General features: G+C 41.7%; 1 protein-coding gene across 3 annotated transcripts; it reads left to right on the top strand.

Moving 5' to 3' along the window:
• Positions 1–505: 505 nt before the first annotated feature.
• On the top strand, positions 506–24,880 carry LOC139364571 (synaptogyrin-1-like). 3 transcript variants are annotated; one of them, XM_071101410.1, is made up of 4 exons: positions 506–1,035; positions 15,159–15,396; positions 16,461–16,606; positions 24,511–24,880. In XM_071101410.1, exons 1-4 carry the CDS (start codon positions 922–924, stop codon positions 24,727–24,729), a joined length of 717 nt encoding a protein of 238 aa, XP_070957511.1. In that variant the 5' UTR covers positions 506–921; the 3' UTR covers positions 24,730–24,880. The 3 variants fall into 3 exon arrangements, with proteins under 3 accessions (XP_070957511.1, XP_070957512.1, XP_070957513.1); XM_071101411.1 differs by lacking the exon at positions 24,511–24,880 and adding an exon at positions 18,702–19,376; XM_071101412.1 differs by lacking the exon at positions 24,511–24,880 and adding an exon at positions 17,228–17,400 and having other exon boundaries at positions 507–1,035.
• Positions 24,881–25,203: the final 323 nt, after the last annotated feature.

Below are 25,203 nucleotides of genomic sequence, written 5' to 3'. Positions count from 1 at the left end.
ATTTATTGTCCTAATGTCATTGTTGGCTCTGAAGAAGAAAAAGCAATAGGCTTATATGTCTATCTTTTCGTGGTAATGTCATATTTGCAGGCTTTACTCATTTTCATGGGATATGTTTCTGGGTGGCTCTTTATGCCCTGGACTAAAAAACACGAGTCAGTAAATTACTTGAACGATACATTCTAGATTTAAACACAACACATTACATAGTCATGAACAATGTTTTTCCTCGTGAGAGCCACTGCCAATAGTTATCCGCCAGGTGGCATGGGCCTCTCCGACACGATAGACTGGGGAGACGAACAGATTGAGCAAAGCAGTTGATCCAATTTGTAAATCAGGAAGAGATCGCTGATCACCCAAGCATATAATAAATATCTGAGCCTGAAGTGAGTGGGCTTGTTTCTCCCCACTTCAAGTCCTAGCGTGTAGGCTCATTTTTTAAATAGTGATAGGTTTATTTCCCCGTTATTGAATAAGATCATGTTTTATGTTAGGAGCGCGACTCAGTAAAAATAAAATGGCAAGGAGCTTGCTGTGATTGTCGAGAGTGAGTGCGCGTCAAAAACTTGACTGTGCCGTATGCGTGCACTCGCTACTCACAAGAATGCGTGTCTGCTCGGCTTCTTTCTCTCAACCCTTTAGATGAGAAAGGGAACCTAGAAGGGGAAGAGGCTGTTGAGGGAAATAAATTAGCTTCAAAACCACAGAAAGCAGCCACGTTCGGAAGGTTTTGGATTGGCAAAAGGGCAGAGCAGAGACTAGGATCAATTAAAACCGAGTCAATCCCGTTACAACGGGCAGCGTTATAATAATACCAAGGTCAGTACACTGAACGAGCGCACAAGCCCACGTAATTTAACGTCTTAGACTGGGTACTGAATTCGGAGACGGGGAAATCACCACCAGCCGCAGCTGAAGATGGAGGGGGTGATGCAAGGGATGCAAGCATACGGTGCGGGGAAGGCTGGAGGAGCCTTCGACCCATTGACGTTCTTTCAACAGCCTCAAACGATCCTAAGGCTTGTGTGCTGGGTGAGTGAGTGGTCATGTTTTGTGTCGTTTATTTGAGCACGTCGTTTTAACAATTCAAGAGTGGATGACACGGGTGGTGTGTGTGTGTACAACAAAATATCTACAAACAGTCGAGCAATGTGTAGGATTTAAAAGCAAACCGATTGATTAGTAGGCAATCTGTTAACCCCATAGGCTAGGCTATATACCCTGCTTACGCACACATTTGAGTGGAAGGACGTTAATGGGACGCACAGAATAAATATGATTGTTTTCAGACTATCATAATATTTCACTACTGACTATAGCTACCTTGGCTTGGAAACCATATGTGTTCAATTAAATTGTTATGGCTACCACTGAATTAAAGACCCCTATTTTATAGACTACTAAATGTCAGTTAAAGTAGCAATCAGTAGTTGAAACAATAACAAAGCCACACACCCAGCCACTGTATCGCTAAAAAGCTGAGGAATGGGGGGCTGGAGTAATGTAACCAATCATGTTCATAGACCGAGCTATGGATGCAAGGACTGACCATCCATGATATCACAATTATAGTTTGAACCATTTTTTTGAGGCTGTATAGTGTTTGTTTACATTTATTTTGTGTACAAACATTGGAGTAAGAAAAGCTTATATTTTGACAGTTGAGTTACGCTCATGAGGCATTTATAAATTATATTCTTCAAGAACAATAGATACATATAATAATTTGTTTGTCCAGAAATGGATGTAGTAACTGCAGATTGCCCCTTTTAACAGGCTGTGTTTACACAGGCCAACGTGGAGTCAGGGGTAGACGTAACATATTTAACCAAAATGGTATAGTATTTATTAATTTGTGGATGTCCATCTATTTTGTATGATATGTTATGAATTACAATTCACGATATTTTACGAATTGCAATTAATACAATGTGTTATGAATTTGCAATATGTATGATATGTTACGAATTCCAATAACATTAGCTTGGTAGATAGGTGGCTAACGTTAGGGGGTTTATTGGCAGCCAGGAGAAAGGAATTATTATTAATATGTTCAGTCACACAAGGGGTGATTGACGGGCCATCAATACCACCAGGCATTCTGAGTACTGGTAACCATGCCAAAAGTAACATAACATATACTAATTTGAGCGGGACATATTTTTGTTTACCATGTTACGTCTAGTCTGAGACCAGCCTGCACAGGCAGGTCAATTCTCATAAAAATCTGATCTGATTGGTCAAGAGACCATTACTTGGCAAAAGATTTTGTCTGTGTAAATGCAGACAGGCTATTTTGGAACCATCTCAGAACTCCATAGTCAAGCATGGAATGATTTTCAGTCCGCCACAAATCAATGTGATAACCAGAGCTTGATTTCCTCTCGTTAAAGGGATATTTGGGGATTTTAGCAATGAGCATGCTAGTAGATAGCGCAATGACTGGAAGTCTATGGGTAACTCGAGTTAGCATTGGCTCGCAAAACTACCTCTAACTTCTTTCATACTGGACACAGAGACATAAAAATGGTATCCACAAGTTCATCTGACTAGATAAAGGGCCTCATTGCCAAAATCCGGAAGTATCCCTTTAACGTTATTGTTATTATTGAACTCTTTGTGCACAATTAGTAGTGACAAGGCCTTTGTAGGCTAGTATTTACACAGACAATGATCAGCAAGCTTAGGATTTAAGGTGTTAGTAAGGACAAGGCTTTGGAGGCTGTATATTACAACCTCGGATACAGTGGCGGCACGAGCCTGGCGCCTCGTCAGTGCCTGCGGACCGCAAGGTTCAATTACTGGAGCCAAAGATTCCTGTCTGCTGTAGGCTACACGTGTGCAGGTTCTCAGGCCATTATTGTTGCAAACAGATGTAATTGGACATGAAGGCTATTGTTTTGTATCTAAAATAAACAGAAAGACAAAAATAATTGATTTGCTCTTATCCTGGTGTTTCATTTAGATCTGAGACCTGCATCATGCATAGTGAATCAATGTTTCCAAATAGGCCTAATAGCTGTAGTAATCAATAGCCAAGCCTAAGACACAGCATCTCTCAAGAGTGTGTGTATGTGTGAGTGCAGGGATGGGGGGGGGTACAAAATACCATAAAGATCAATGTATCAAAATAAACTACAAAATGCTTGTAGTTTGGAATGTATTTAATAAAAATGCATGTATTTGGTATATTTTTAAATACAGAAATACATTTGCAAGTAGGCAGCCCCAACAGCAACTACATTCCCAGTAATGTTTATAGAAACATTTACTTGCTATGACTGTGATATGTTGTTAATCTAGATTAGTTGAGTGCAGCGACTAAGTCACTCTGGATAAGAATGTCTGCAAAATTACCTAAGTGTAGTTGTGAAAATGAACCTACCTAAATGAACTGCAGAGCACACTGGGTATTATTATTATTATTATTATTATTAATAGCCTTTGGGGGGGGCTCATTAGAATAATACTCAACATGCTTTGCAATTGTTAATTTTTACATGTACATTTTATATTTAGTTCATTTAGCATACACTCTTATCACACCATAGTTCTATCAGACTTCTGATACCAATGCAGGGTGAAAGGGGGCCACAAAATGTTGAACCACTATTTAAGAAATACATTTTAAAAAATGGTATAGGAAAGTATTTTGAAATGTTTTAACTCTCGAAACTATCTTGTTACAAAATACATTGGAGTGTAGTCTAGCCCAGTGCAATACAAATTACAAAATACTCAAGTCATTTAAAACATATTTAAAATACATGTAACAAATACTTCCCACATCTGTCCTGTCTGTCTGTCCTGTCCTGTCCGTCCGTCCGTCTGTCCGTCTGTCTAGCATAGTGATTAGAGAAAAGGTGTACAACACTATAAAGGAATGCAGCAGATTTGGGAGGGAACTCCAATGATCATGGAGAGGTTTTATTCCTCATTCAGCTAAGATCCAGAAATGTGTGATCAGACAACCTGCTTTCATGAGTACTAAGGCTAAACAAAACAACGATGGACACCAACACATTTGTCTTGGTGGAGAGAAATCTGCCATTTAATATCGAGAAGGGGAATGTAAGCTCAGCCCCTCCCATTTTAAAATCTGCCATTGTAGCCCTCCGTGTGATGATGATGATGATAGGTTAGTATTAACTTGCTGGACCACAGCTTTCTCTTCAGGATGAGAGGGCGGTGGACCCCCCCCCCCCTTCACCAACCGAGATCCTGATTGGCTGATTGAGGTCTGCTGTGTTGGCATGACGACTGTCAGAGACCACCGGAAAGATGTCACCGGCAGGCCCACTCATGAGAAAGGGACGGAGGGAGGGAGGAATGGGGACACATGAGAGGAGGCTTGCTCACGACACAAGTACGTTATTCACCAGAGGAAGTGGACAGGGACGGCCTTTAGAATGGCTGGGTCTTTGTATCATGGCGACCTTGTAACTAGGGGTGTTATAGGTCATGTGACATGACAGTTTAGTACATCCTATCAGCCCCCTTTTAGTTCAGCGTTCTTTTCCTTGTCCGATCATCTGCTGCCTTTTCAGTGTGACGCCTTTGTCTGAGCAAATAGAATAGTCATGTGCTTGCGAGTCATGAGGGAATGTGGAATGAGTTGTTTTTCTTCATTCCATGGAGCATTCTCTGAATAACACGGTTATTTTTCTCTAGTACTCCTGTTAATGATGTCACTGGGATCTGTCGAGTGATGTTGGATGATGATACATGATGGTGTCCCATTGAGAAACTACTCAGTCACCAGATCAATACAAGCTTTATTGAGCTAATACAGTAGATGGACACCTGGAAATGGAGAAGTATTTCCTTTTGGTGGGTCTCTGGTTCTGGAGGGCTGCAATGTCTGCTACTTTGTCAATGTTGTTACTGATTTTAATTGACCAATTAGGCACAGAGACACAATAAAAATAAAACAAATAGACACTTATACCCTACTCACAAGAATGACCAGAGCCGAGCCAAACTCTACTGCACTGGCCTGATAACGCTCCACCATAGTTGATGGTACTGCATTAGGGGTGTGTGTGTGTGTGTGTGTGTGCGTGGCATGTTCATTCAGATGTCGGAGTCACTATAACCGGAGCACTATTAGTGCATTTCCACGGTCAAACTTTGCACCGGTGTTTGGCAGTGATGCTGGGGACATAAGAACATTATTTTAAATGTTCTCCAGCCAAGGCGTAATGTCTGTTTGGTATGTAAAAGGTGACAGGGTTTGGATGTTGAGCTTTTTGACCTCCTCTCCTCTGCTTGCTTTCCAAACCATGTTCAGTAAGGAGAGATGCTTTTTTTCTTATGTGGAGTTACCACCTGGAACTTGTTTTTGTTTTTTGTTGCAAAACGTTTTGCTACAGTGTGTCCTGCTGCAAACCACAGACTGTTCTCTCTTATGCCGCACAGCAAGCAGTACCAGTGCACCAAGTCTGGACCCAACAGGACCCTGAACAGCTTCTACCCCCAAGCCATAAGACTGCTAAACAAGACTGCTAAATAGCTAATCAAATGGCGTTGACTGCGTTGGCCTTTTTGTTGTTGCACTAACTATTTTACACACACACACACACACACACACACTACACACAAACTTTCACCACATAGGTTTCTGCTACTGTTTATCATCCATCCTGTTGCCTAGTAACTTTACCCCTACCTACATGTACATACTTATTTTCCACCATAATTTGCAAATAAATTCATAAAAAATCCTACAATGTGATTTTCTGGATTTTTTTTCTCATTTTGTCTGTCATAGTTGAAGTGTACCTATGATGAAAATTACAGGCCTCTCATCTTTTTAAGTGGGAGAACTTGCACAATTGGTGGCTGACTAAATACTTTTTTGCCCCACTGTAACTACCTCAATTACCTCGTACCCCTGCACATAGACTCTGTACTGGTACTATATAGCCATGTTATTTTTGTATCTTTATTGTTATTGACTGTGTATTCATTACTGTCACTATTTAATTTTGATGACATTTTATCTATAACTCTGCATTGTTGGAAAATGACCCGTAAGTAAGCATTTCATTGTGAGTGTACACCTGTTCTTAACAAAACGTGACAAGTAAAATTTGATTGGATTTTTGTATTTGAACATGACCCTGATTGACCATGGTCTCATTAGACCGAAATGTTGATTGACACCCCTTAAACCTTGTTGGAGTTACCAAGAGCCCCAGTGTGCAGCGGTTTCTTTTTCACATATTAACTAGAGGCCAGGAGGGATACCACGAAATGTGTCGATCGAATAGAAGTCTGTCGAGTATTAGTAGTAGTCGTATGTTGGTAGGATATCTAACAATTCCCAGCATCTGTTGAGCTAATGAGCCAGAAGACTCTGCTGGGACTTTGCCCTGGTGAAATGTGAACTAGTGTTCTTGTTTTGGATGACCCTCTGTTATTTTTCAGCTAGCAAATTGATAACCTTTGTTCTCTTTTTCTTTTGACAGTTTAAATGGAATGTGTGTGTGCCACGAATGTATATACACACTACGGTACAGCAGCTAAATGTCATTCTAAAGCTGCACTTCACCTCCCCAATAGCAACCCTATCTTTCTCTTCTCTGTTATGAGCACTACATTCCCGACTAGCCGTCTCCTTTCCTTCCCTCTCTCCTTCTTGTTATTTGTGTGACGATGATTCGCTGTGATGTGGAGAGAACTTCTGATTCTGTGTGTATGCGGCTCATTGGAGCGGAGCTCAAAACAGTTACCCAAAACCAGGATGACATTGGTGTCATTGAGTTGTTCCTCCTGCCAAGACCAGCATCTGGATCTAGACGCTCTACTGGGCACAGAGTTTTCACCACAGCCTTTAGGTAGAGATGGGCGGGGGAATTTTGGCTTATGATGTAAGTAGTTGAGGCCAATCTACTCTGAGAAGACCGGTGGAGAATATGGACCTCTCTTAGCTTTCCAGGAACAGGGTTTTAGTAGGTAGTGGTGTGTTGAAAAACACTGTTTAGTGTTTTGTTTTGAAGTTGCTATTGCCGACCTTGCTCTAGCAATTGGTTTTCATTTTGTAACCGTTTTTCATTCTGTTTTTGCACTGTTTCGTTGAAATTACTGTAACCAGTTGAAAACATTGTTCCGTTGATATTTCCACAGCAGCAAAAATGGGGTTTGATGGTTGGTTTGTCTTGGATGGATGTGCCTTTTCCTCCTGTGTTTTTGTTGAGCTGTCTGCTTCTTATGCATTAACATGCACATCTGCAACTTCATGTTAGGCCTATATTCAGCTAGCCATCTGTATATAGGGAGTTGTCATTTCTGGTTTCCTGGTAGTACTTATGTGTGCATTAGTATGGAGAAAGACTTCTGGTCTCAAAGAATCTGTCAGTCTTGGTTGTTCCACCTTTCACTCTCTATCTCTGTCTCTCTGTGTGTGAACACAAGGTCACAGAGATTAAAATGGAATTATTGTGGGGGAGGGCAGAAATGTGGTGCTCGGCCAGCAAGCAGTCTGTGTGTGTGTGTCCATGTTTCTTTGTCAAGGACTCCTTTATGTACATCTCAATCAACATCTGTATCAGTGGTACTCCATGATGGAGGAGAATACACTGACTGAGGGAGACTAGCACAAGGAGATTCAGAGAGCGAGAGGGCATCCAGTGCAGTCTGCTCACAGTATTGCTATGACCGCAAGAGGAAAGTGCCTCTGTAGGCCTCGGTTGTAGCTTGCAGCAAAGCTAAGGGGCTCTAGCTGTAATGGTGTGCAAAGCCTGATTGATTTATTGACTGGTAGGCCTGCCTGAAAGACAGCCTGCACACTAATAGGCACACACTGGGACTCTGACAGTAATCCAACATGTATCTATCTTTTGGATGCATTTAATTGTTAGGTTGTGGTAGTGGTGCAGCAGTGAAACTGGAGTAGCACTGGCTTTCTGTTCATCTTGAGAAAGTTGTGCATAAGTTTTATTATTTTTTGATCACATGATAAACATACAAACACTAAATTCCCTCAGGCTTAATATGGAGCATGAAAGGCTGCTGATGATCACAAGATCAGGACCCCACGTGGTGCCAGCCACAATGCCTGCTTTCATACGTCTATGAGGTGCTGGGGCCTTGTGATCCAGACAGGACTGAGAGCTGTGCTGCTAGCCTGGTAATTATATATCTGAGTAGGTGAATGGACCAGGAGGGAGACCACACCAGCAGACAACTAGAGAGTAGGGAATTCACAGATTTACAACCAGATCATGTCCACAAACAAATCTCTATCCTCTTTGCATTTTCAAATCAAAGTTTGTCATCCGCACAGGATACAGTGTAAACTGTGCAATGAAATGCTTACAATATGAGCTATAAAGCATGGTTAAGAGGAGTTTGGGATGAAAAATGACAGCAAAGGAAGATGATCAAATAATGGGGTGGAAGCAAGCAGGAAATTATGGAGCAGATAGCAGCACTCTTTTTTTTCAGAACATGGAAGAAAGGAGGCAAGGATGCAATTTTCATATACAGTTGAAGTGGGAAGTTTACATACACTTAGGTTGGAGTCATTAAAACTCATTTTTCAACCACTCCACAAATTTCTTGTTAACAAACTATAGTTTTGGCAAGTCGGTTAGGACATCTACTTTGCATGTCACAAGTAATTTTTCCAACAATTGTTTACAGATTAATAAGTGAAATATTCCCAATGCCAATGGGTTAGAAGTTTGACCCAAGTTAAACCATTTAAAGGCCAAATGCTAATTGAGTGTATGTAAACTTCTGACTCACTGGGAATGTGATGAAATAAATTAAAGCTGAAATAAATCATTCTCTACTCTTATTCTGACATTTCCCATTCTTCAAATCAAAATCAAATTTTATTTGTGACATACACATTGTTAGCAGATGTTAATGCGAGTGTAGCGAAATGCTTGTAATCAAGTAGTGATCCTAACTGACCTAAGACAGGTGTTTTTTACTAGGATTAAATGTCAGGAATTGTGAAAAACTGAGTTTACTTAGTTCTACTGTAAATACTGGATGGTTGAAACTAGGAATTGTGAAGAGGTATGTATGTATGTATGTATATACACCTGTATTAATGGCACCTGTATGAACTTGTTATCAGTATAAAAGACACCTGTCCACAACCTCAAACAGTCACACTCCAAACTCCACTATGGCCAAGACCAAAGAGCTGTCAAAGGACACCAGAAACAAAATTGTAGACCTGCACCAGGCTGGGAAGACTGAATCTGCAATAGGTAAGCAGCTTGGTTTGAAGAAATCAACTGTGGGAGCAATTATTAGGAAATGGAAGACATACAAGACCAATGATAATCTCCCTCGTTCTGGGGCCACAAGCAAGATCTCACCCCGTGGGGTCAAAATGATCACAAGAACGGTGAGCAAAAATCCCAGAACCACACCTAGTGAATGACCTGCAGAGAGCTGGGACCAAAGTAACGAAGCCTACCATCAGTAACACACTACGCAGCCAGGGACTCAAATCCTGCAGTGCCAGACATGTCCCCCTGCTTAAGCCAGTACATGTCCAGGCCCGTCTGAAGTTTGCTAGAGAGCATTTGGATGATCCAGAAGAAGATTGGGAGAATGTCATATGGTCAGATGAAAGGTAAAAACTCAACTTGTCGTGTTTGGAGGACAAAGAATGCTGAGTTGCATCCAAAGAACACCATACCTACTGTGAAGCATGGGGGTGGAAACATCATGCTTTGGGGCTGTTTTTCTGCAAAGGGACCAGAACGACTGATCCGTGTAAAGGAAAAAATGAATAGGGCCATGTATCGTGAGATTTTGAGTGAAAACCTCCTTCCATCAGCAAGGGCATTGAAGATGAAACTTGGCTGGGTCTTTCAGCATGACAATGATCCCAAACACACCGCCCGTGCAACGAAGAAGTTGCTTCGTAAGAAGCATTTTAAGGTCCTGGAGTGGCCTAGCCATCCTCCAGATCTCAACCCCATAGAAAATCTTTGGAGGGAGTTGAAAGTCCGTTTTGCCCAGCAACAGCCCCAAAACATAACTGCTCTAGAGGAGATCTGCATGGAGGAATGGGCCAAAATACCAGCAACAGTGTGTGAAAACCTTGTGAAGACTTACAGAAAATGTTTGACCTCTGTCATTGCCAACAAAGGGTATATAACAAAGTATTGAGAAACTTTTGTTATTTACCAAATACTTATTTTCCACCATAATTTGCAAATAAATTCATAAAAAATCCTACAATGTGATTTCCGGATTTTCTTTCTCATTTTGTCTGTCATAGTTGAAGTGTACCTATGATGAAAATTACAGGCCTCTCTCATCTTTTTAAGTGGGAGAACTTGCACAATTGGTGGCTGACTAAATACTTTTTTGCCCCACTGTATTGTGTGTGTGTGTGTGTGTGTGTGTGTGTGTGTGTGTCGACGGTAGCATATTCAAATTGAATGTGAATATTAGTTTAGTCAAAGAGCAGTGAATGTACAGCACTCAGTAGGTTATAAGCCTGAGGTGTTGGGGGAGTTCCTGCCAACCAAGGTGGGCCAGCTTCAGCACAGCTAATGATAGTTCAATGGGAAAGATGCACATTGAAAGAAGGCTAAAGGCCATTACTTTAGCTTTCTTCTTCTTCCTCACTCTCTCTCCTCTCCTTTCTCTCTTACATGTTGTACTTTTATCCACTCATCTGGTTGCTTGCCAGCCACCAACACATACAGCATTACATCAGAGATGCTCTGTCATACCACCACCACCCCACTCCCTCATGCATGCTCTCTCTTTCTCACACATACACACATATATGCGTGTGCGCGCACACAGGGCTGTCTGAAGAGGCCAGCTGTTAAAACCGCAGGACTTTTCCAGGACAGCCCCCACGCTACCTCCTCACATGCCTAATGCTGGATGGGGTTGCCTGTGGTGGGGAATACACACACACACACATTATACACACACCACAAGTGGAGTCAGGGCGGTGTACAGATCTTTCAGTGGGCAGGTGCTCCAACTGACATTGGGAAAAGAGGGAGGGCTATCAGCTGATCATTGATGTTGATGATTGATGTAAATCTGCTTGTTAACTAGCTGGATTTTTATGTTGCTGATTTGTGATTTAGCTATCTTAAATGCTCATTTCATAATATAATATTTATAATCTTCAAACTCTAGATATATGGCTATATGGTGTCTTGTGTGGATATTTTACTACAGGGCGGTTAGCTAGTCTAGACTACCTGGGTTGCTGCTGACGACTGAGGAAGGGATGGAGTTGGGTCAGAGCGAGGGTCATTGACGCAGCTGCTCCTCTCCTGTCTTTCTGCCATTCTCTGCTGCGTGTATCAGCCAACCAGACCAAATATTAATAATGATGTTAATCAAGTGTTAATCAAATGTTATGCTGCCGAGGCAGCACTGTTGATATTTCAACTAGTTGACTTGCTACACACACTCGACCGGTGTCATGTTTGGATACCGGGCGTGTGCAATCTCAGTACAGGGCAGACCATCGGGTGCAACCAACAGACGGGTTTGGCGAACTTGACAACGTCACAACGACTTGCGGGCAATGGGTTCAGAACAATAACGATAAAACCTTATACATAAAATAATAGTTATAGCACCACGCAAACGGGCACTTGTCGAATGGGTGTTCAAAGGGGCATATGCTGGGCACGTGCTGGGCACAGGTTGACTCCTAACTGTGCACGTGCCTGAGCGCAATAGATGCAGTAGTATACACAAGCTCCCTATCATCCCATTTCATCATCAACAAAACAAACATCAACCCTGGCCTGAACCTGGATCAAAACAATTGGGATGTACTCCAGTATATGAGTCATTTTTCTAATGTATGTGAATTCAATGAGTAGACGTTTTTAACGCTGCTATAATGCTAGATGGTTTTATGATGTAGTTACTGGCATTGGTGCAAGATGGGCCAGTTTTGACTTCGCTTACTGTTTCACATGATGTGTCATTCAGATCTTCCTTCATCTACACTCGTGTCAGATCAGGTACTGCCATACATGTATCTGAATGTAGGCAACTGGGTGAAAATGGGACTGTGGATTTGTAGGTTCTGGATTAATTTTGCCACAAAGTGTGATGACATGATCATGTTGTGACTTCTCTGCATGATGTCATACTACAGTGTATTCAGACCCCTTGACTTTATCCACATTTTGTTATGTGGCAGCCTTGTTCTAAAATTGATGGAATAAAAAAAAAATGTCAATCTACACACAATACCCTATAATGACAAAGCGAAAACAGAAATTCCTTATTTACGTAAGTATTCAGACCCTTTGCTATGAGACTTGAAATTGAGCATCCTGTTTCCATTGATCATCCTTGATGTTTCTACAACTTGATTGGAGCCTACCTGTGGTAAATTCAATTGATTGGACATTATTTGGAAAGGCACACACCTCTCTATATAAGGTTCCACAGTTGACAGTGCATGTCAGAGCAAAAACCAAGACATGAGGTCAAAGGAATTGTCCGGATTGTGTCGAGGCACAGATCTGGGGAAGGGTACCAAAAAATGTCTGCAGCATTGACGGTCCCCAAGAACACAGTGGCCTCCATTCTTAAATGGAAGAAGTTTGGAACCACCTCAACTCTTCCTAGAGCTGACCGCCTGGACAAACTGAGTAATCGGGAGAGAAGGGCCTTGGTCAGGGAGGTGACCTCTGAGGATATGGGAGAACCTTCCAGAAGGACAACCATCTCTTCAGCACTCTACCGATCAGGCCTTTATGGTAGAGTGGCCAGACGGAAGCCACTCCTCAGTAAAAGGCACGTGACTGCCTGCTGGGAGTTTGCCGAAAGGCATTTAAAAGGACTCTCAGATCATAAAAACAAGATTCTCTGGTCTGAAACCAATATTGAATTAATTTAGTCTGAATGCCTAGTGTCATATCTGGAGGAAACCTGGCATCATCCCTACGGTGAAGCATGGTGGTGGCAGCATCCTGCTGTGGGGATGTTTTTCAGCGGCAGGGACTGGGAGACTAGTCAGGATCGAGGGAGAGCTGAACGGAGTAAAGTACAGAGATCCTTAATGAAAACCTGCTCCAGAGCGCTCAGGACCTCCGACTTGGGCGAAGGTTCTTTTTATTGTGTGTAGATTGATGAGGATTTTTTTTGTACATTTTAGTACAAGGCTGTAACGTAACAAAACATGGAAAAAGTCAAGGGGTCTGAATAATGTCATGACTTTCCCTCCTGGGTGAGGATCAAAGAGAGCTCCCCTCTCTCTCTCTCCCACCAGATATGAAGTGGGGCTGGTTCTAGGACTTTGACGACTGGTCGTAAACTTCCTGTCTCGTGCACTGCAGTATGGAGAAGTCAACAATTATTTGTGTGTAGAAAGAGACTCTGCCCCCAAAACTTGAACATCAAAAGGTTGGACATTTAAAACAATATTTCTAACGCAAATAATGTGGGAAATGATTGTTGGGGCTCCAAACAATAATCATGTCAAATCAGTTGTTGTTTTGTGATTTCATTAAGAACAGACATTATGCTAAAAGGATGGAACGGCCCTTTTTCCAGAGTACTTCTAATGGACTCCTAATTAAATTTACATTAGACCAGACAGCGTGGAGCGGTGGCTACATAGCTACATTGCCTGGTTGCTACTGACGTGTAAAATGGTTTAAAACTACTAGACCCTCCTGAGACTCGACGAGTGAAGAAGACTAAGACATGCACCGCCTGCCGCTCTGCATGTAAAGTAGTCTAGAACTTTGACCAAAGACACAAGGAAGATCTTATCAAACAATCATTGGAATGTCTGATGTATCCAGTGTAACGAACACTTCCAGAACAAAGAAAGATACTACAACTACTAAGGACATGGTGATCTCTGGTTGGACAACCAGGGACTTTCTGTCGAACTATTCGTCAGACGGATCGGGCGATTTCATATTTGCGTTGCATTTTTAAATCTGAATGAGCAGTGTGCTAAATATCCATATTTACGATGAGCGTGTTATTCAACTATGTACGATAGTTGAATTCCTTTGTCTCTTCTTCTCCCGTTCTTTCTTTCCCCACCCCTTTCATTGTGTAACCAGCCGTCATATCGGGTTAGTGCACTGGGGACTTATCTTTTTTTTAATTATTTTTTATTTTTTTTGAATTTACCCCTTTTTCTCCCCAATTTCGTGGTATCCAATTGTTGTAGCTACTATCTTGTCTCATTGCTACAACTCCCGTACGGGCTCGGGAGAGACGAAGGTTGAATGTCATGCGTCCTCCGATACACAACCCAACCAGCCGTACTGCTTCTTAACACAACGCGCATCCAACCCGGAAGCCAGCTGCACCAATGTGTCGGAGGCTACATCGTGCACCTGGCAACCTTTGGCTAGCGCGCACTGCGCCCGGCCCGCCACAGGAGTCGCTGGTGCGCGATGAGACAAGGAGATCCCTACCGACCAATCCCTCCCTAACCCGGACGACGCTAGGCCAATTGTGCGTCGCCCCACGGACCTCCCGGTCGCGGCCGGTTACGACAGAGTCTGGGCGCGAACCCAGGGACTGATGGCACAGCTGGCGCTGCAGTACCTTAACCACTGCGCCACCCGGGAGGCCACTGGGGACTTTTCAATGCATTATTAGCCTATACTGTGTGTATTTCTGCGTAAATATTTAGTTAGTTAGTAAATAAACAATTAAGCCAATTTGTGTAAGCTGAGTCATCATGTAGACTAGGGTTCGTGCAGATTTATAGAATATTATGACGTTCAGAATGAGACTGATGAGGTAAAAATACGTGTATAAGTGACTTATCTATAGATATGAATATATCTTATAAGAGTTTAATTTGGGAGATAATAACTTGTTAAATAAGTTTCCCGTGGTGCCCCAAGTTGTTACATGATTAATTTAATCATGTAATTAATTAAACATAGTTTAACATAAGTCATTAAATTAATGATTGCCACGTCATGACAATACTTTCCATATACCTGTATAACAGATTTACATAGAATACAAAAAGGATCAGCTTGTGCAACTGATTTACCATCCACATTGATTTTACTACCATGTGCTGTAGATCAGCAGTTGCCAACTGTCCTCCTGGAGCTACTGATTTTGCAGGCTTTTGCTCCTATGCATTTCTCCTTTTCTCCCTACTCTACCCTCTCTCTCACACCCTCCCTCTCTTCTTCCCCCAGCTCTTCTCCATCGTGATCTTTGGCTGTATAGCCAACGAGGGCTATGTGAACCGGCCTGACGAGATTGAGGAGTTCTGCATCTTCAACAGGAACCAGAATGCCTGTAACTACGCAGTGGGGATGGGAACCCTGGCTTTCCTAAGCTGTGCTGCCTTCCTGGTCCTGGACGTCTACTTCCCCCAGATCAGCAGCGTCAAGGACCGCAAGAAGGCTGTGCTTGCTGACATTGGAGTGTCTGGTAAGTTCTGGGGTGTAGTTTCTCCTAGGCACCAGTCTAGGAACAGCATTTCCTCCCCCAATTCGAACCTTAACCATTACTGGGGGAAATTCAAAACTGACCACTGATCAGCGTCTACGGACAACTTCACCCCACACAGGAAGGATGTTGTTTTGGCTTGTTGGTGTGAGTTTAACTGGGGGATGCGGGAGGTGATTGTGTGTTCGTTAACAGCAAAGAAAGGGATTGTTTTTGTTGAAAAGATGGTCATGATATGAGTTTGGAGTGTGTTTGGAGGCACACAGTTTATCTGGGTGCTCTGTGAAGGTTCGGTTCAGGGGAGGTGGATGTGGCCTTTGTCTTTAGCCTTTCTAAACTCTTAGGAAACACGGATCAATACATGGACATTGATAAAAGTCTTGTTTATTCAATAGCCATTAGGCGTACTGGGCCCTGTCTGTATACTCTTAAAATGTATAATCCCTCCTTCCTCCTTTCCTTGACGTAATCACTCCAATGTGACTGGATTGGCATAGAAGCAAGCTTTTCACTGCATTGCTCTCACCAATTATATATCAGATGGGTGATTACTTCAAGGAAAGGATTAAAGAAGGATGCATATTAATAGTATTGGAACAGAGCCCTGGAATTTGAATCCCAGCTCTAGGACATTGCGGACTTGAGTACAATAGGAGCCATTTTGTATGTGCACAGGTGCCCCCCTCTGGTTAGCTGTGGTGTGGCTGATAAACCCTAACATACTTGTTATGACCTTTGAGGCTCAGCTTTGATTACTGTGAGGCTATTGAGGCTTGTAAAAATGGTTGCAAAATATGTTGTGTATCAGTAGTTGAAATGTTTTTTTATATTGTTGCATGACCTTTGTGGTGTTGCTCATAATGCACAAACATACTCATGTCAGTCTGTTATTGGCATGACATTTGTAATGTGGTATTACTGAGTATGATATTACATTTCAAGAACAGATTTTTTTATTTAGTTTTACCACCCATAGTATTAATGGTTTCCGTTTGGAATTCTCCCTCTCCCTTTTTTTTCTCTCTTTCTCCCCATCCTTCCTGTAGCATTCTGGTCGTTTGTCTGGTTTGTGGGGTTCTGTTTCCTGGCCAACCAGTGGCAGGTTGCCAAGGAGGAGGACAACCCTCTAAGGGAGGGCGCGGACGCAGCCCGAGCCGCCATTACCTTCGCCTTTTTCTCCATCTTCACCTGGGTACGTACAGTACAACAGCCCTCCATTTCATCAACCTTTCTGTCTGGCGTAATGGCCATTTGTGCATCTACAAAATAGAAAATATGTATTTTACGCAAAATGTATTCATATCACATTTTTCCATCAGTGCCCCTTCAATTAAATGTATTTACAAATCACCTCTGCCTTCTTCATCAGGCTCTAATTCTGCTCCGTCTGAAGCTGGGTCATAACATTCTGCTCCTCTTTGTCAGTCTTTAACTTAGCTCTGTTTAACACTGCTTTTTCTTCATATTTAGAAGTGTCTTCTGTTTTTCTGCTGTTTTGTAACCTGGATCTGAGCTTTCTCTCCTAATTCTATCTTCTCTGGGTCTGTTTAGATTCCTAATTTTCTCAATTTTAATCTTTGTCTATGCTGTATTTTTGTATACAATGATGCTTAATCTCTGTTTTAGTTAGTTCAGATCTAAGTTTCTACCTCTTCGCCAATTTAATCTTTGCTTCCGTCTCAACCTTTTTTAAGCTTTTTCTAGACTGATACATAACTTTATGGAAGGATTGTATCTGGTGACCACCCTCACCACCCATCCTCACCACCCTTTCTATCCCATAACTGTCCCTGACCTGTTTGTCTCTCTCTAGGGTGCTCTGACACTGCTGTCCCTGGAGAGGATAAAGAGAGTGTCGTTCGAAGAAGAGTACAACAAACTGTTCATTCCGTAGCCCACACCACCACTAGCCTAATGATAGATATCCTGACCCTCACATTATTTCGCTCACACCAATTTCCCGTCCAGGCTGTCTGAATGATGTCCTCCTTAGATGGCCAAACATATTGAAGGAGTACCTTGTATTTGTTTACTATGATTGGCTAGTGTTTACAGCTAGGATCTGCTTTCTAGATTCAGATTGCCCTTCCAAAGTGCCTTGATATCAAACCATTGCCAAAAAATGAGTGTCTTTGTGGGGTTAAAACAGTGGTACGCTACTGTTGACATATCAGGTTCTCCATTGCCTGGCATAGTAATCCACCATTTTAGCTATGTTCACCTGTGCTGGTTGTCTCAATTCATTTTTATGTAAGTAGTAAAGTATTAATTTGAAAAAATAATTTGATTCCATGGTACCATTCAAATTAGATTGATCACAACCATGCAAAGTGGCTCTACAGAAAATGTTCAATCAGGAAATGATTAGAAAGTGATAAAAATGTACAGAGTTCATACCAATTTGATCCCAAACCTTGTTAGATTGTATCTTAGATATGTAGTAATTGTTCACATTTTATTTCAATGCCAAAACTACAAATCTGTGAAGGAAAAGCTATGAGCTCTAGCCTTATGCTTCCCCATACACACATGCCACAGCTGTAGCTAACTACTACAGCTTAATGACATGCATTTAGTGTTACCAGGTCCAGCTGGCTGCAACCACTATGTGAATCTGTCTGTTATTTTGTATTATGAGTTTTCTTTTCGTTTGGATATTTTTGCTTTGTATATGACACTGGGATGATTTGTGAATGTTTATTATTCATGATAAATTGTTACTGTTGTATTTAAAAAGAAATAAGTCAAAGACGGTTCCTGATCAGGTGAAAGGTTCCTCACGTCATTCCAGGAGCACTGACTGTATCGGTTTTGACACTCCCCGCTTAAAACTGACTAACCGGCTTAATCCTCCTCCCCTCTTCCTCCTTTCTCCCTCTCGCTTTTACTCTCGTTGTCCCACCCTTGTTTAACTACCATTCATCCTCCTAACCTTACTTCATACCTTTTTTTAATCACTGGCATGTTACCTGATATACCCCCCTCCCCCACTATCATTGGTTGCGTCTATCCGTGTCATCTCATTCTGCCCATCTGTCATATTCAAATCCCACCCACACAACCCCATGTCTCCACTTTTCTTGTTTGTCCCCCTCGCCCACAACCTATTTTTTTGCTATTGCTTTCATGTTGTTGCCCATCCCCTTTCCAATCGCTCGCTGCCCCTTATGGTCTGGGGCTCCCTCTTCCCTTCTCCACGAATACATTGTTTTGCTATCGCCTCTATATTATTGCCCATTCCCTTTTCAATTGTTCGCCTGCCGCATAACACCCTCTCTACTCCGAAGGCGGTGCAGGCCTTCCTGGGCTTTCAGAAGTACAAGCTGGGGGCTGACTCGGCCCTCTTCTCCCAGGAGTACGTTGACCCCACCGCCGACCCCAACACTGCGTCCCCCATGGGCACTGACTACACGAGCTATGCCGCCGACATTGACACCGCGGCCAGCACAGAGCCAGCCTTTGATGGCTCCGCTGGCTACCAGGGCCAGGAGTACTGAGCCAGAGGGCCAATGAAGGAAGAGAAGGACCAGGAATGGGCTTACTCAGCATCAGGGGTGGTTTAAGGGGACATTTTTGTTGTTTATGGGGACATTAGGGTTGTCTTAAAGGTAGCCAAGTCCCAGATCTGTTTGTGTTAGCTGTGATGATGAAATACAGGGCCTTCAGAAAGTATTCAAACCCTTTGACTTTTTCCACATTTTGTGTTACAGCCTGAATTTCAAATGGATTAAATTTAGATGTGTCACTGGCCTACACACAATAGCCCAGAATGTCAAAGTGGAATTATGTTTTTAGAAATGTTTACATATTTATAAAAAATGAAAAGCTGAAATGAGTATTCAACCCTATTTTTTTTTTTTATGGCAAGCCTAAATAAGTTCAGGAGTAAAAATGTGCTTAGTTTGAGCATGGTGAAGTTAATTGGGTGTATTGATACAACCTGCAAAGCCTAGTCACTACAAAGAAACCGCTCAGAGATTTCACCACGAGGCCAAAGGTGACTAAAACGTTTACAGAGTTTAATGGCTGTGAGAGTTTAAAACTGAGAATGGATGAACAACATTATAGGCACTCCACAATACTAACCTAAATGATAGAGTGAATAAAATAATTCCTGTTTGCAATAAGGCATTAAAGTAAAACTGCAAAAAATGTGGCAAAGAAATTAACTTTGTCCTGTATACAAAGTGTTATGTTTGGGGCAAATCCAACACAAAACCTCACTGACCACCACATTTTTCATATTTCCAAGCATGGTGGTGTCTGCATCATGTTATGGGTATGCTTCTCTTCGGCAAGACTAGGGACTTTTTTAGGATAAAAAGAAATGGAATAGAGCTAAACACATGCAAAATATTAGAGAAGAACCTGGTTCAGACACTGGGAGACAAATTCACCTTTCGGCAGGACAATAACATAAATCACAAGGGCAAATATACACTGGAGTTGCTTACCAAGACACCATTGAATGTTCCTGAATGGCCTAGTTACAATTTTTACTTAAATCATCTTGAAAATCTATGGCAAGACTTGAAAAGGCTGTCTAGCAATGATCAACAACCAACTGGACAGAGCTTGAAGAATTTAAAAAATAATAATGTGCAAATATTGTCCAATTCAAGCATGCAAAGCTCTTAAAGACTTCCCCAGAAAGACTCATAGCTGTAATCGCTGCCAAAGGATATTCTAACATGTATTGACTCAGGGGTGTGAATACGTATGTAATTAAATATTTCTGGATTTTATGTTCAATACATTTGCAAAAAAAAATGTAAACATGTTTTCACTTTGTCCTTATTAGATATTGTGTGTAGATAAAATACATTTAATCCATTTTGATTTCAGGCCTAACACAGCAATATGTGGAATAATTTGAGGGCTATGAATACTTTCTGAAGGCACTGTAGGAGTTGGCAAGATAGCACTAACAGATCTGAGACTTGACTGGGACTTTGGGTGGCTAACAGGGTGGGACTGGACCAAGGGTTGGCAATCACTGTGTGTGTGAGTCAGAGTGCTACAACATTTCTGGGAAGGTGGAGGCAGGGTATGGGGGAGAGCGAGAGTCTTCTCAGAGACCATGGTCGGTGTGTGTGTCGGTGTCCGGAAGCGGTTTGCCTTTAGTTGGTTGGCCACCTCCATGGGATCAGACAGAGTTCTATCCAGAAGAGGGTTATTTTCTGCAGCCTTAATTCACTATGTGTCCCAGTTGTCCACCCTTATCCCAAAGTGTGCACTTGCATACTCCCCATCATGGATAAAATGGGATTGGTGTAAGCATTGGCTGGAAGGAGTTTCCACCAACCCTTGATGAAGAGTGTGCAAGTGCACACTTCGGGAGAAAGGTGGGGAGTCGGGATGCAGTCTTGGAACTCGTACACACCTATACTAGCACATATATCAACACAAATTAAAGAAGGAACGTTAGGAATGCACTTAGTGTGCAAACCTACTTTCTGGCAAACATAAAGGGACGAGATAGTCACCTGATGATATAGGTGATGGGACCTGAACAACGCAAGTCCTACGAAACACCACTGTGTTTTGTGGGCCTCAACACTATAGCCTGGTCATTGCACAATGACCTAGGACCTGCTTGCCATCCCTTTTCAGCCAGTTTAGCGTTCTTTTGTTTGGCAAATGTAAAATGGCACTGTTTGGTGTCTACTCTTGGCCATATCTATGCCAAATTAACACCCAAGCCAAACCCACTGTTAACGGTGCTAAATCTGAAAGGTTATCCCATCATACAGGACAAAGGACAGGGTATGACATACAGGAACCGAACAACTAACAGTAAAGCACAACTATAGACGCGCCACATTAACACAAATTGAGCTGTTGCAGATGTGCTGCGTCATCACCAGCGCAAACTCAGATATTGTCCTCAACTGTTCACAGCAGAAAATTCTCGAACTAGATAAATCAGTAAACATTTAATCAAATTCTTAAGCATTCCATCAGCAGGCACCAAATTTTATAATGATGACGTGTAAGCACTAATTAAGAAGACCAATGTACATAACCAACTTAAAAGCCAAGTCCTTTTCCGCCAATAACCAACCCCCATGCACCAACGTTGACTGCCAACCAAAATGTGACCAACACTGGCTTGACACTAGTAACTGACATTGTGTATGTCCTTAAAATCAAAGCGAGAGTGTCAATTGCATACTCCTGTCCTCTCTCCTCACGTACATATCAAAAGAATTGGAGGAGAAAGTCAAATGGGTGGGATCTCTGTTTTTTTCATCCAACGGTTTAAAGAGAAGGGGGTGAGAAGAGAGGACGCGAGGAGGATGCCATTGAGATTCTCCCAAAGTGGGCTCAGAAGCCTCTCATTTGACTTAACACTAGAATACCAGCAGTTGATTTCAGACTGACCGGTGCTTGTTATCTCTTCTTCATGCCAACAGCTGAAGACTTTAGTGATTTCTGTTTCCAAATGTCTGTATGTGTAACTGAGTGGGGTTTTTTCCAAGGCAAAACGTGCTCAAGAATTGTATATATATATTCTACTACTTTTTGTATATATACAGTACCAGTCCAATGTTTGGACACAGCTACTCATTCAAGAGTTTTTATTTAATTTTACTATTTTCTACATTGTAGAATAATAGCGAAGACATCAAAACTATGAAATAAGACATGGAATCACGTAGTAACCAAAAAAGTTTTAACAAATCAAAATATATTTTACATTGAGATTCTTCAAAGTAGCCACCCTTTGCCTTGATGACAGCTTTGCACACTCATGGTATTCGCTCAACCAGCTTCATGAGGTAGTCACCTGGAATGCTTTTCCAACAGTCTTGAAGGAGTTCCCACATATGCTGAGCACTTGTGGCTGCTTTTCCTTCACTCTGCGGTCCAACTCGTCCCAGACCATCTGACTTGGGTTGAGGTCGGGTGACTGTGGAGGCCAGGTCATCTGATGCAGCACTCCATCACTCTCCTTCTTGGTCAAATAGCCCTTACACAGGCTGGAGGTTTGTTTGGTCATTTCTCTCTTGAAAAACAAATGATCGTCGCACTAAGCGGGATGGGGGTATTGCTGCAGAAAGCTGTGGTAGTCATGCTGGTTAAGTGTGCCTTGAATTCTAAATAAATCATCAAGTGTCACCAGCAAAGCAACCCCTCACCAGCACACCTCCTCCTCAATGCTTCACGGTGGGAACCACACATGCAGAGATCATCCGTTCACCTACTATGCGTCTCACAAATACACGGCGGTTGGAACCAGAAATCTCAAATTTGAACTTATCAGAACTTATGGTCAGTCGATTTCCACCGGTCTAATGTTAATTGCTCGTGTTTCTTGGCCCAAGCAAGTCTCTTCTTTTTATTGGTGTCCTTTAGATGTGGTTTCTTTGCAGCAAATCGACCATGAACGCCTGATTCAAGCAGTCCCCTCTGAACAGTTGATGTTAAGATGTGTCTGTTACTTGAACCCTTTGAAGCATTTACTTGGGCTGCAAGTTCTGAGGCTGGTAACTCTAATAAACATATCCTCTGCAGCAGAGGTAACCATGGGTCTTCCTTTCCTGTGGCGGCTTTCATGAGAGCCAGTTCATCATATCGCTTGACGGTTTTTACGACTGCACTTGAAGAAACTTTCAAAGTTCTTGAAATGTTCCTGAATTGACTGACCTTTATGTCTTAAAGTAATGATGGACTGTCGTTTCTCTTTGCTTATTTGAGCTGTACTTGTCATACTATGGACTATCTTCTGTATATCACCCCTACCTTGTCACAACACAACTGATTGGCTCAAAGAAATTCCCCAAATTAACTTTTAACAAGTGAAACCTGTTAATTGAAATGCATTCCAGGTGACTACCTCATGAAGCTGGTTGAGAGAATGCCAAGTGTGTGCAAAGCTGTCATCAAGACAAAGGTTGGCTACTTTGAAAAATCTAATTTGTTTAACACTTTTTTTGGTTACTACAGGACTGTGTTATTTTGTAGTTTTGATGTCTTCACTACTATTCTACAATGTAAACAATAATAAAAAGAAAGAAAACCCCTTGAATGAGTAGGTGTGTCCAAACTTTTGACTGGTGCTGTATATACTACAGATATTTTTTTTTTTTAAACAGGATGTTTTATTTTGTGGCATACATAACAAATGTGTAATTATGAACAACGTGTAATTATATATGTATGAAATAACATTTTTAACACATTATTATTAACCAGATATTACTATGTTATAAACAAAGATAATATATTGTACCTATTATTAAAATAGCATATGTCTGTATGTATTAATGCATTTAAAGTGTGTGTGTTTCAAAAGAACTGACATCTTCGGCTTTCATTATGTGCGGTACGGCATTGTTTTCTGATCAGGAAACATTTACTTTGTCATGTTTTACTGTTGCAAACCTTTCTGGGGCGAAACATTTAGGTAACACTTTATTTGGACAGTCCCAAGTAGATGGGTTGTAGATGGTCATTCGATGTTCAAAAACTAACAAAAACATTTCAACTAACTATCCACTAACCTTAACCCTTATCCTAACACTAAACTTAAACCTTAACCGTGCCCTAACCTTAACCCTAACCCTTATTCTAAACCTAATCATAAACGTAACCTTAGCAGACATTTGCTTATCAACAGCTACTTAGTTGATACTATCCCCATCTGTAGTTCATCTATATGGGACTATACAAATAAAGTGTGGCCAACAACTATAAAGAAAAACTGGGATAATGGGACAAAACTACCAATTATATAGACATCGTGTAATAATTATTTGGTCTTTGTGTGCTACTACAGAGTTGAAAAAAAATAGTTGTAATGCTTTTGATGTGATGATTTTTGATTCAATTAATCAGTTAGGTAATTAAGGATACATAATTATTACCTGTTTGTTGCTTGTTTGTGAAAGATCTGATGTAGATGTGGCGGACTTTGTCGGGAGACGATCAATAAAGGAAAAGCTGTGGTATGGTTGAACTTGAGTGCAATTATGTTTGTTTATTTTTTTCATGTGGGTTTTACTATTTAAACCCAGTGTTGAAATATGTCTGGTGTTAACCTTTGTGGCTGATATCATTCTCTTCTGTCTGATCTTCTTCTTGCTACCACAGCATCCAAAAAAGAACCTGGAGAAGGCAGAGGGTGAGCGGGAGCCAAAGGAGTGCTTCTTGTGTTTCTCTGTAGCAGCTGAAACTACAGTACAGATCAACAAGAGATCTGACAGGCCTGTAATAGCTGCTGTCACCTGTATTTCAATAGAACACAGCTTAACACATTTCACCACAATGGATTTAACTGATTTCCACACAAAATTCAAAGGTAACCTGTGACGTGAGCATTTGTGATGTTAGGAAAAATGACCAGGCAGGGGTGCCACTGAATTATTGAAGTTCTTTCCTTTATGAGGATTGGAAGATTTCTTCTGGCTTTTGTTCTGAAAGCTCGCTGTCTTTGATAGAGTTGAAGGCACCATACGCTGCTGTTAACCGCAGACATCCACATGTTTGCGATAATGTATTTCTCTAATCAATTAATTGAAATAAAGATACTTAATTTCAATGTATTTGAATGTTTAATTGTCTGTTAAATATAGTGATAATAGTTTTGCTCTCTCAATGGGAGTCCCCTCAGCAGTCTGGCAGCAGGGGACGCAGCGCCAGCCTTTGTGACCTGCGCTGAGTCACAGCAATGTGCTGACGGTCAGCTGTTAATGCAGCATTGTTAGCAGAGCTGAGTTTTACCACCGTCTCCAATGAGACCAGTGAGGAAGCATCTGATGAGGCATCTGCCTTGAAGGAAGCCTG

The sequence above is a fragment of the Oncorhynchus clarkii genome, chromosome 13 (assembly GCF_045791955.1).
Source record: "Oncorhynchus clarkii lewisi isolate Uvic-CL-2024 chromosome 13, UVic_Ocla_1.0, whole genome shotgun sequence".
Lineage (NCBI taxonomy): Eukaryota > Metazoa > Chordata > Actinopteri > Salmoniformes > Salmonidae > Oncorhynchus > Oncorhynchus clarkii.
Note: the sequence above shows the minus strand (reverse complement) of the source record. Positions and strands in the feature narration are given on the sequence as shown.

Excerpts from the sequence above, each read along its gene's own strand:
- LOC139364571 (XM_071101410.1), top strand. The coding sequence starts at position 922 with ATGGAGGGGGTGATGCAAGGGATGCAAGCATACGGTGCGGGGAAGGCT. Across the intron at positions 1,036-15,158 it reads TCCTAAGGCTTGTGTGCTGG|CTCTTCTCCATCGTGATCTT; the intron begins GTGAGTGAGTGG and ends TTCTTCCCCCAG. Across the intron at positions 15,397-16,460 it reads TGCTGACATTGGAGTGTCTG|CATTCTGGTCGTTTGTCTGG; the intron begins GTAAGTTCTGGG and ends TCCTTCCTGTAG.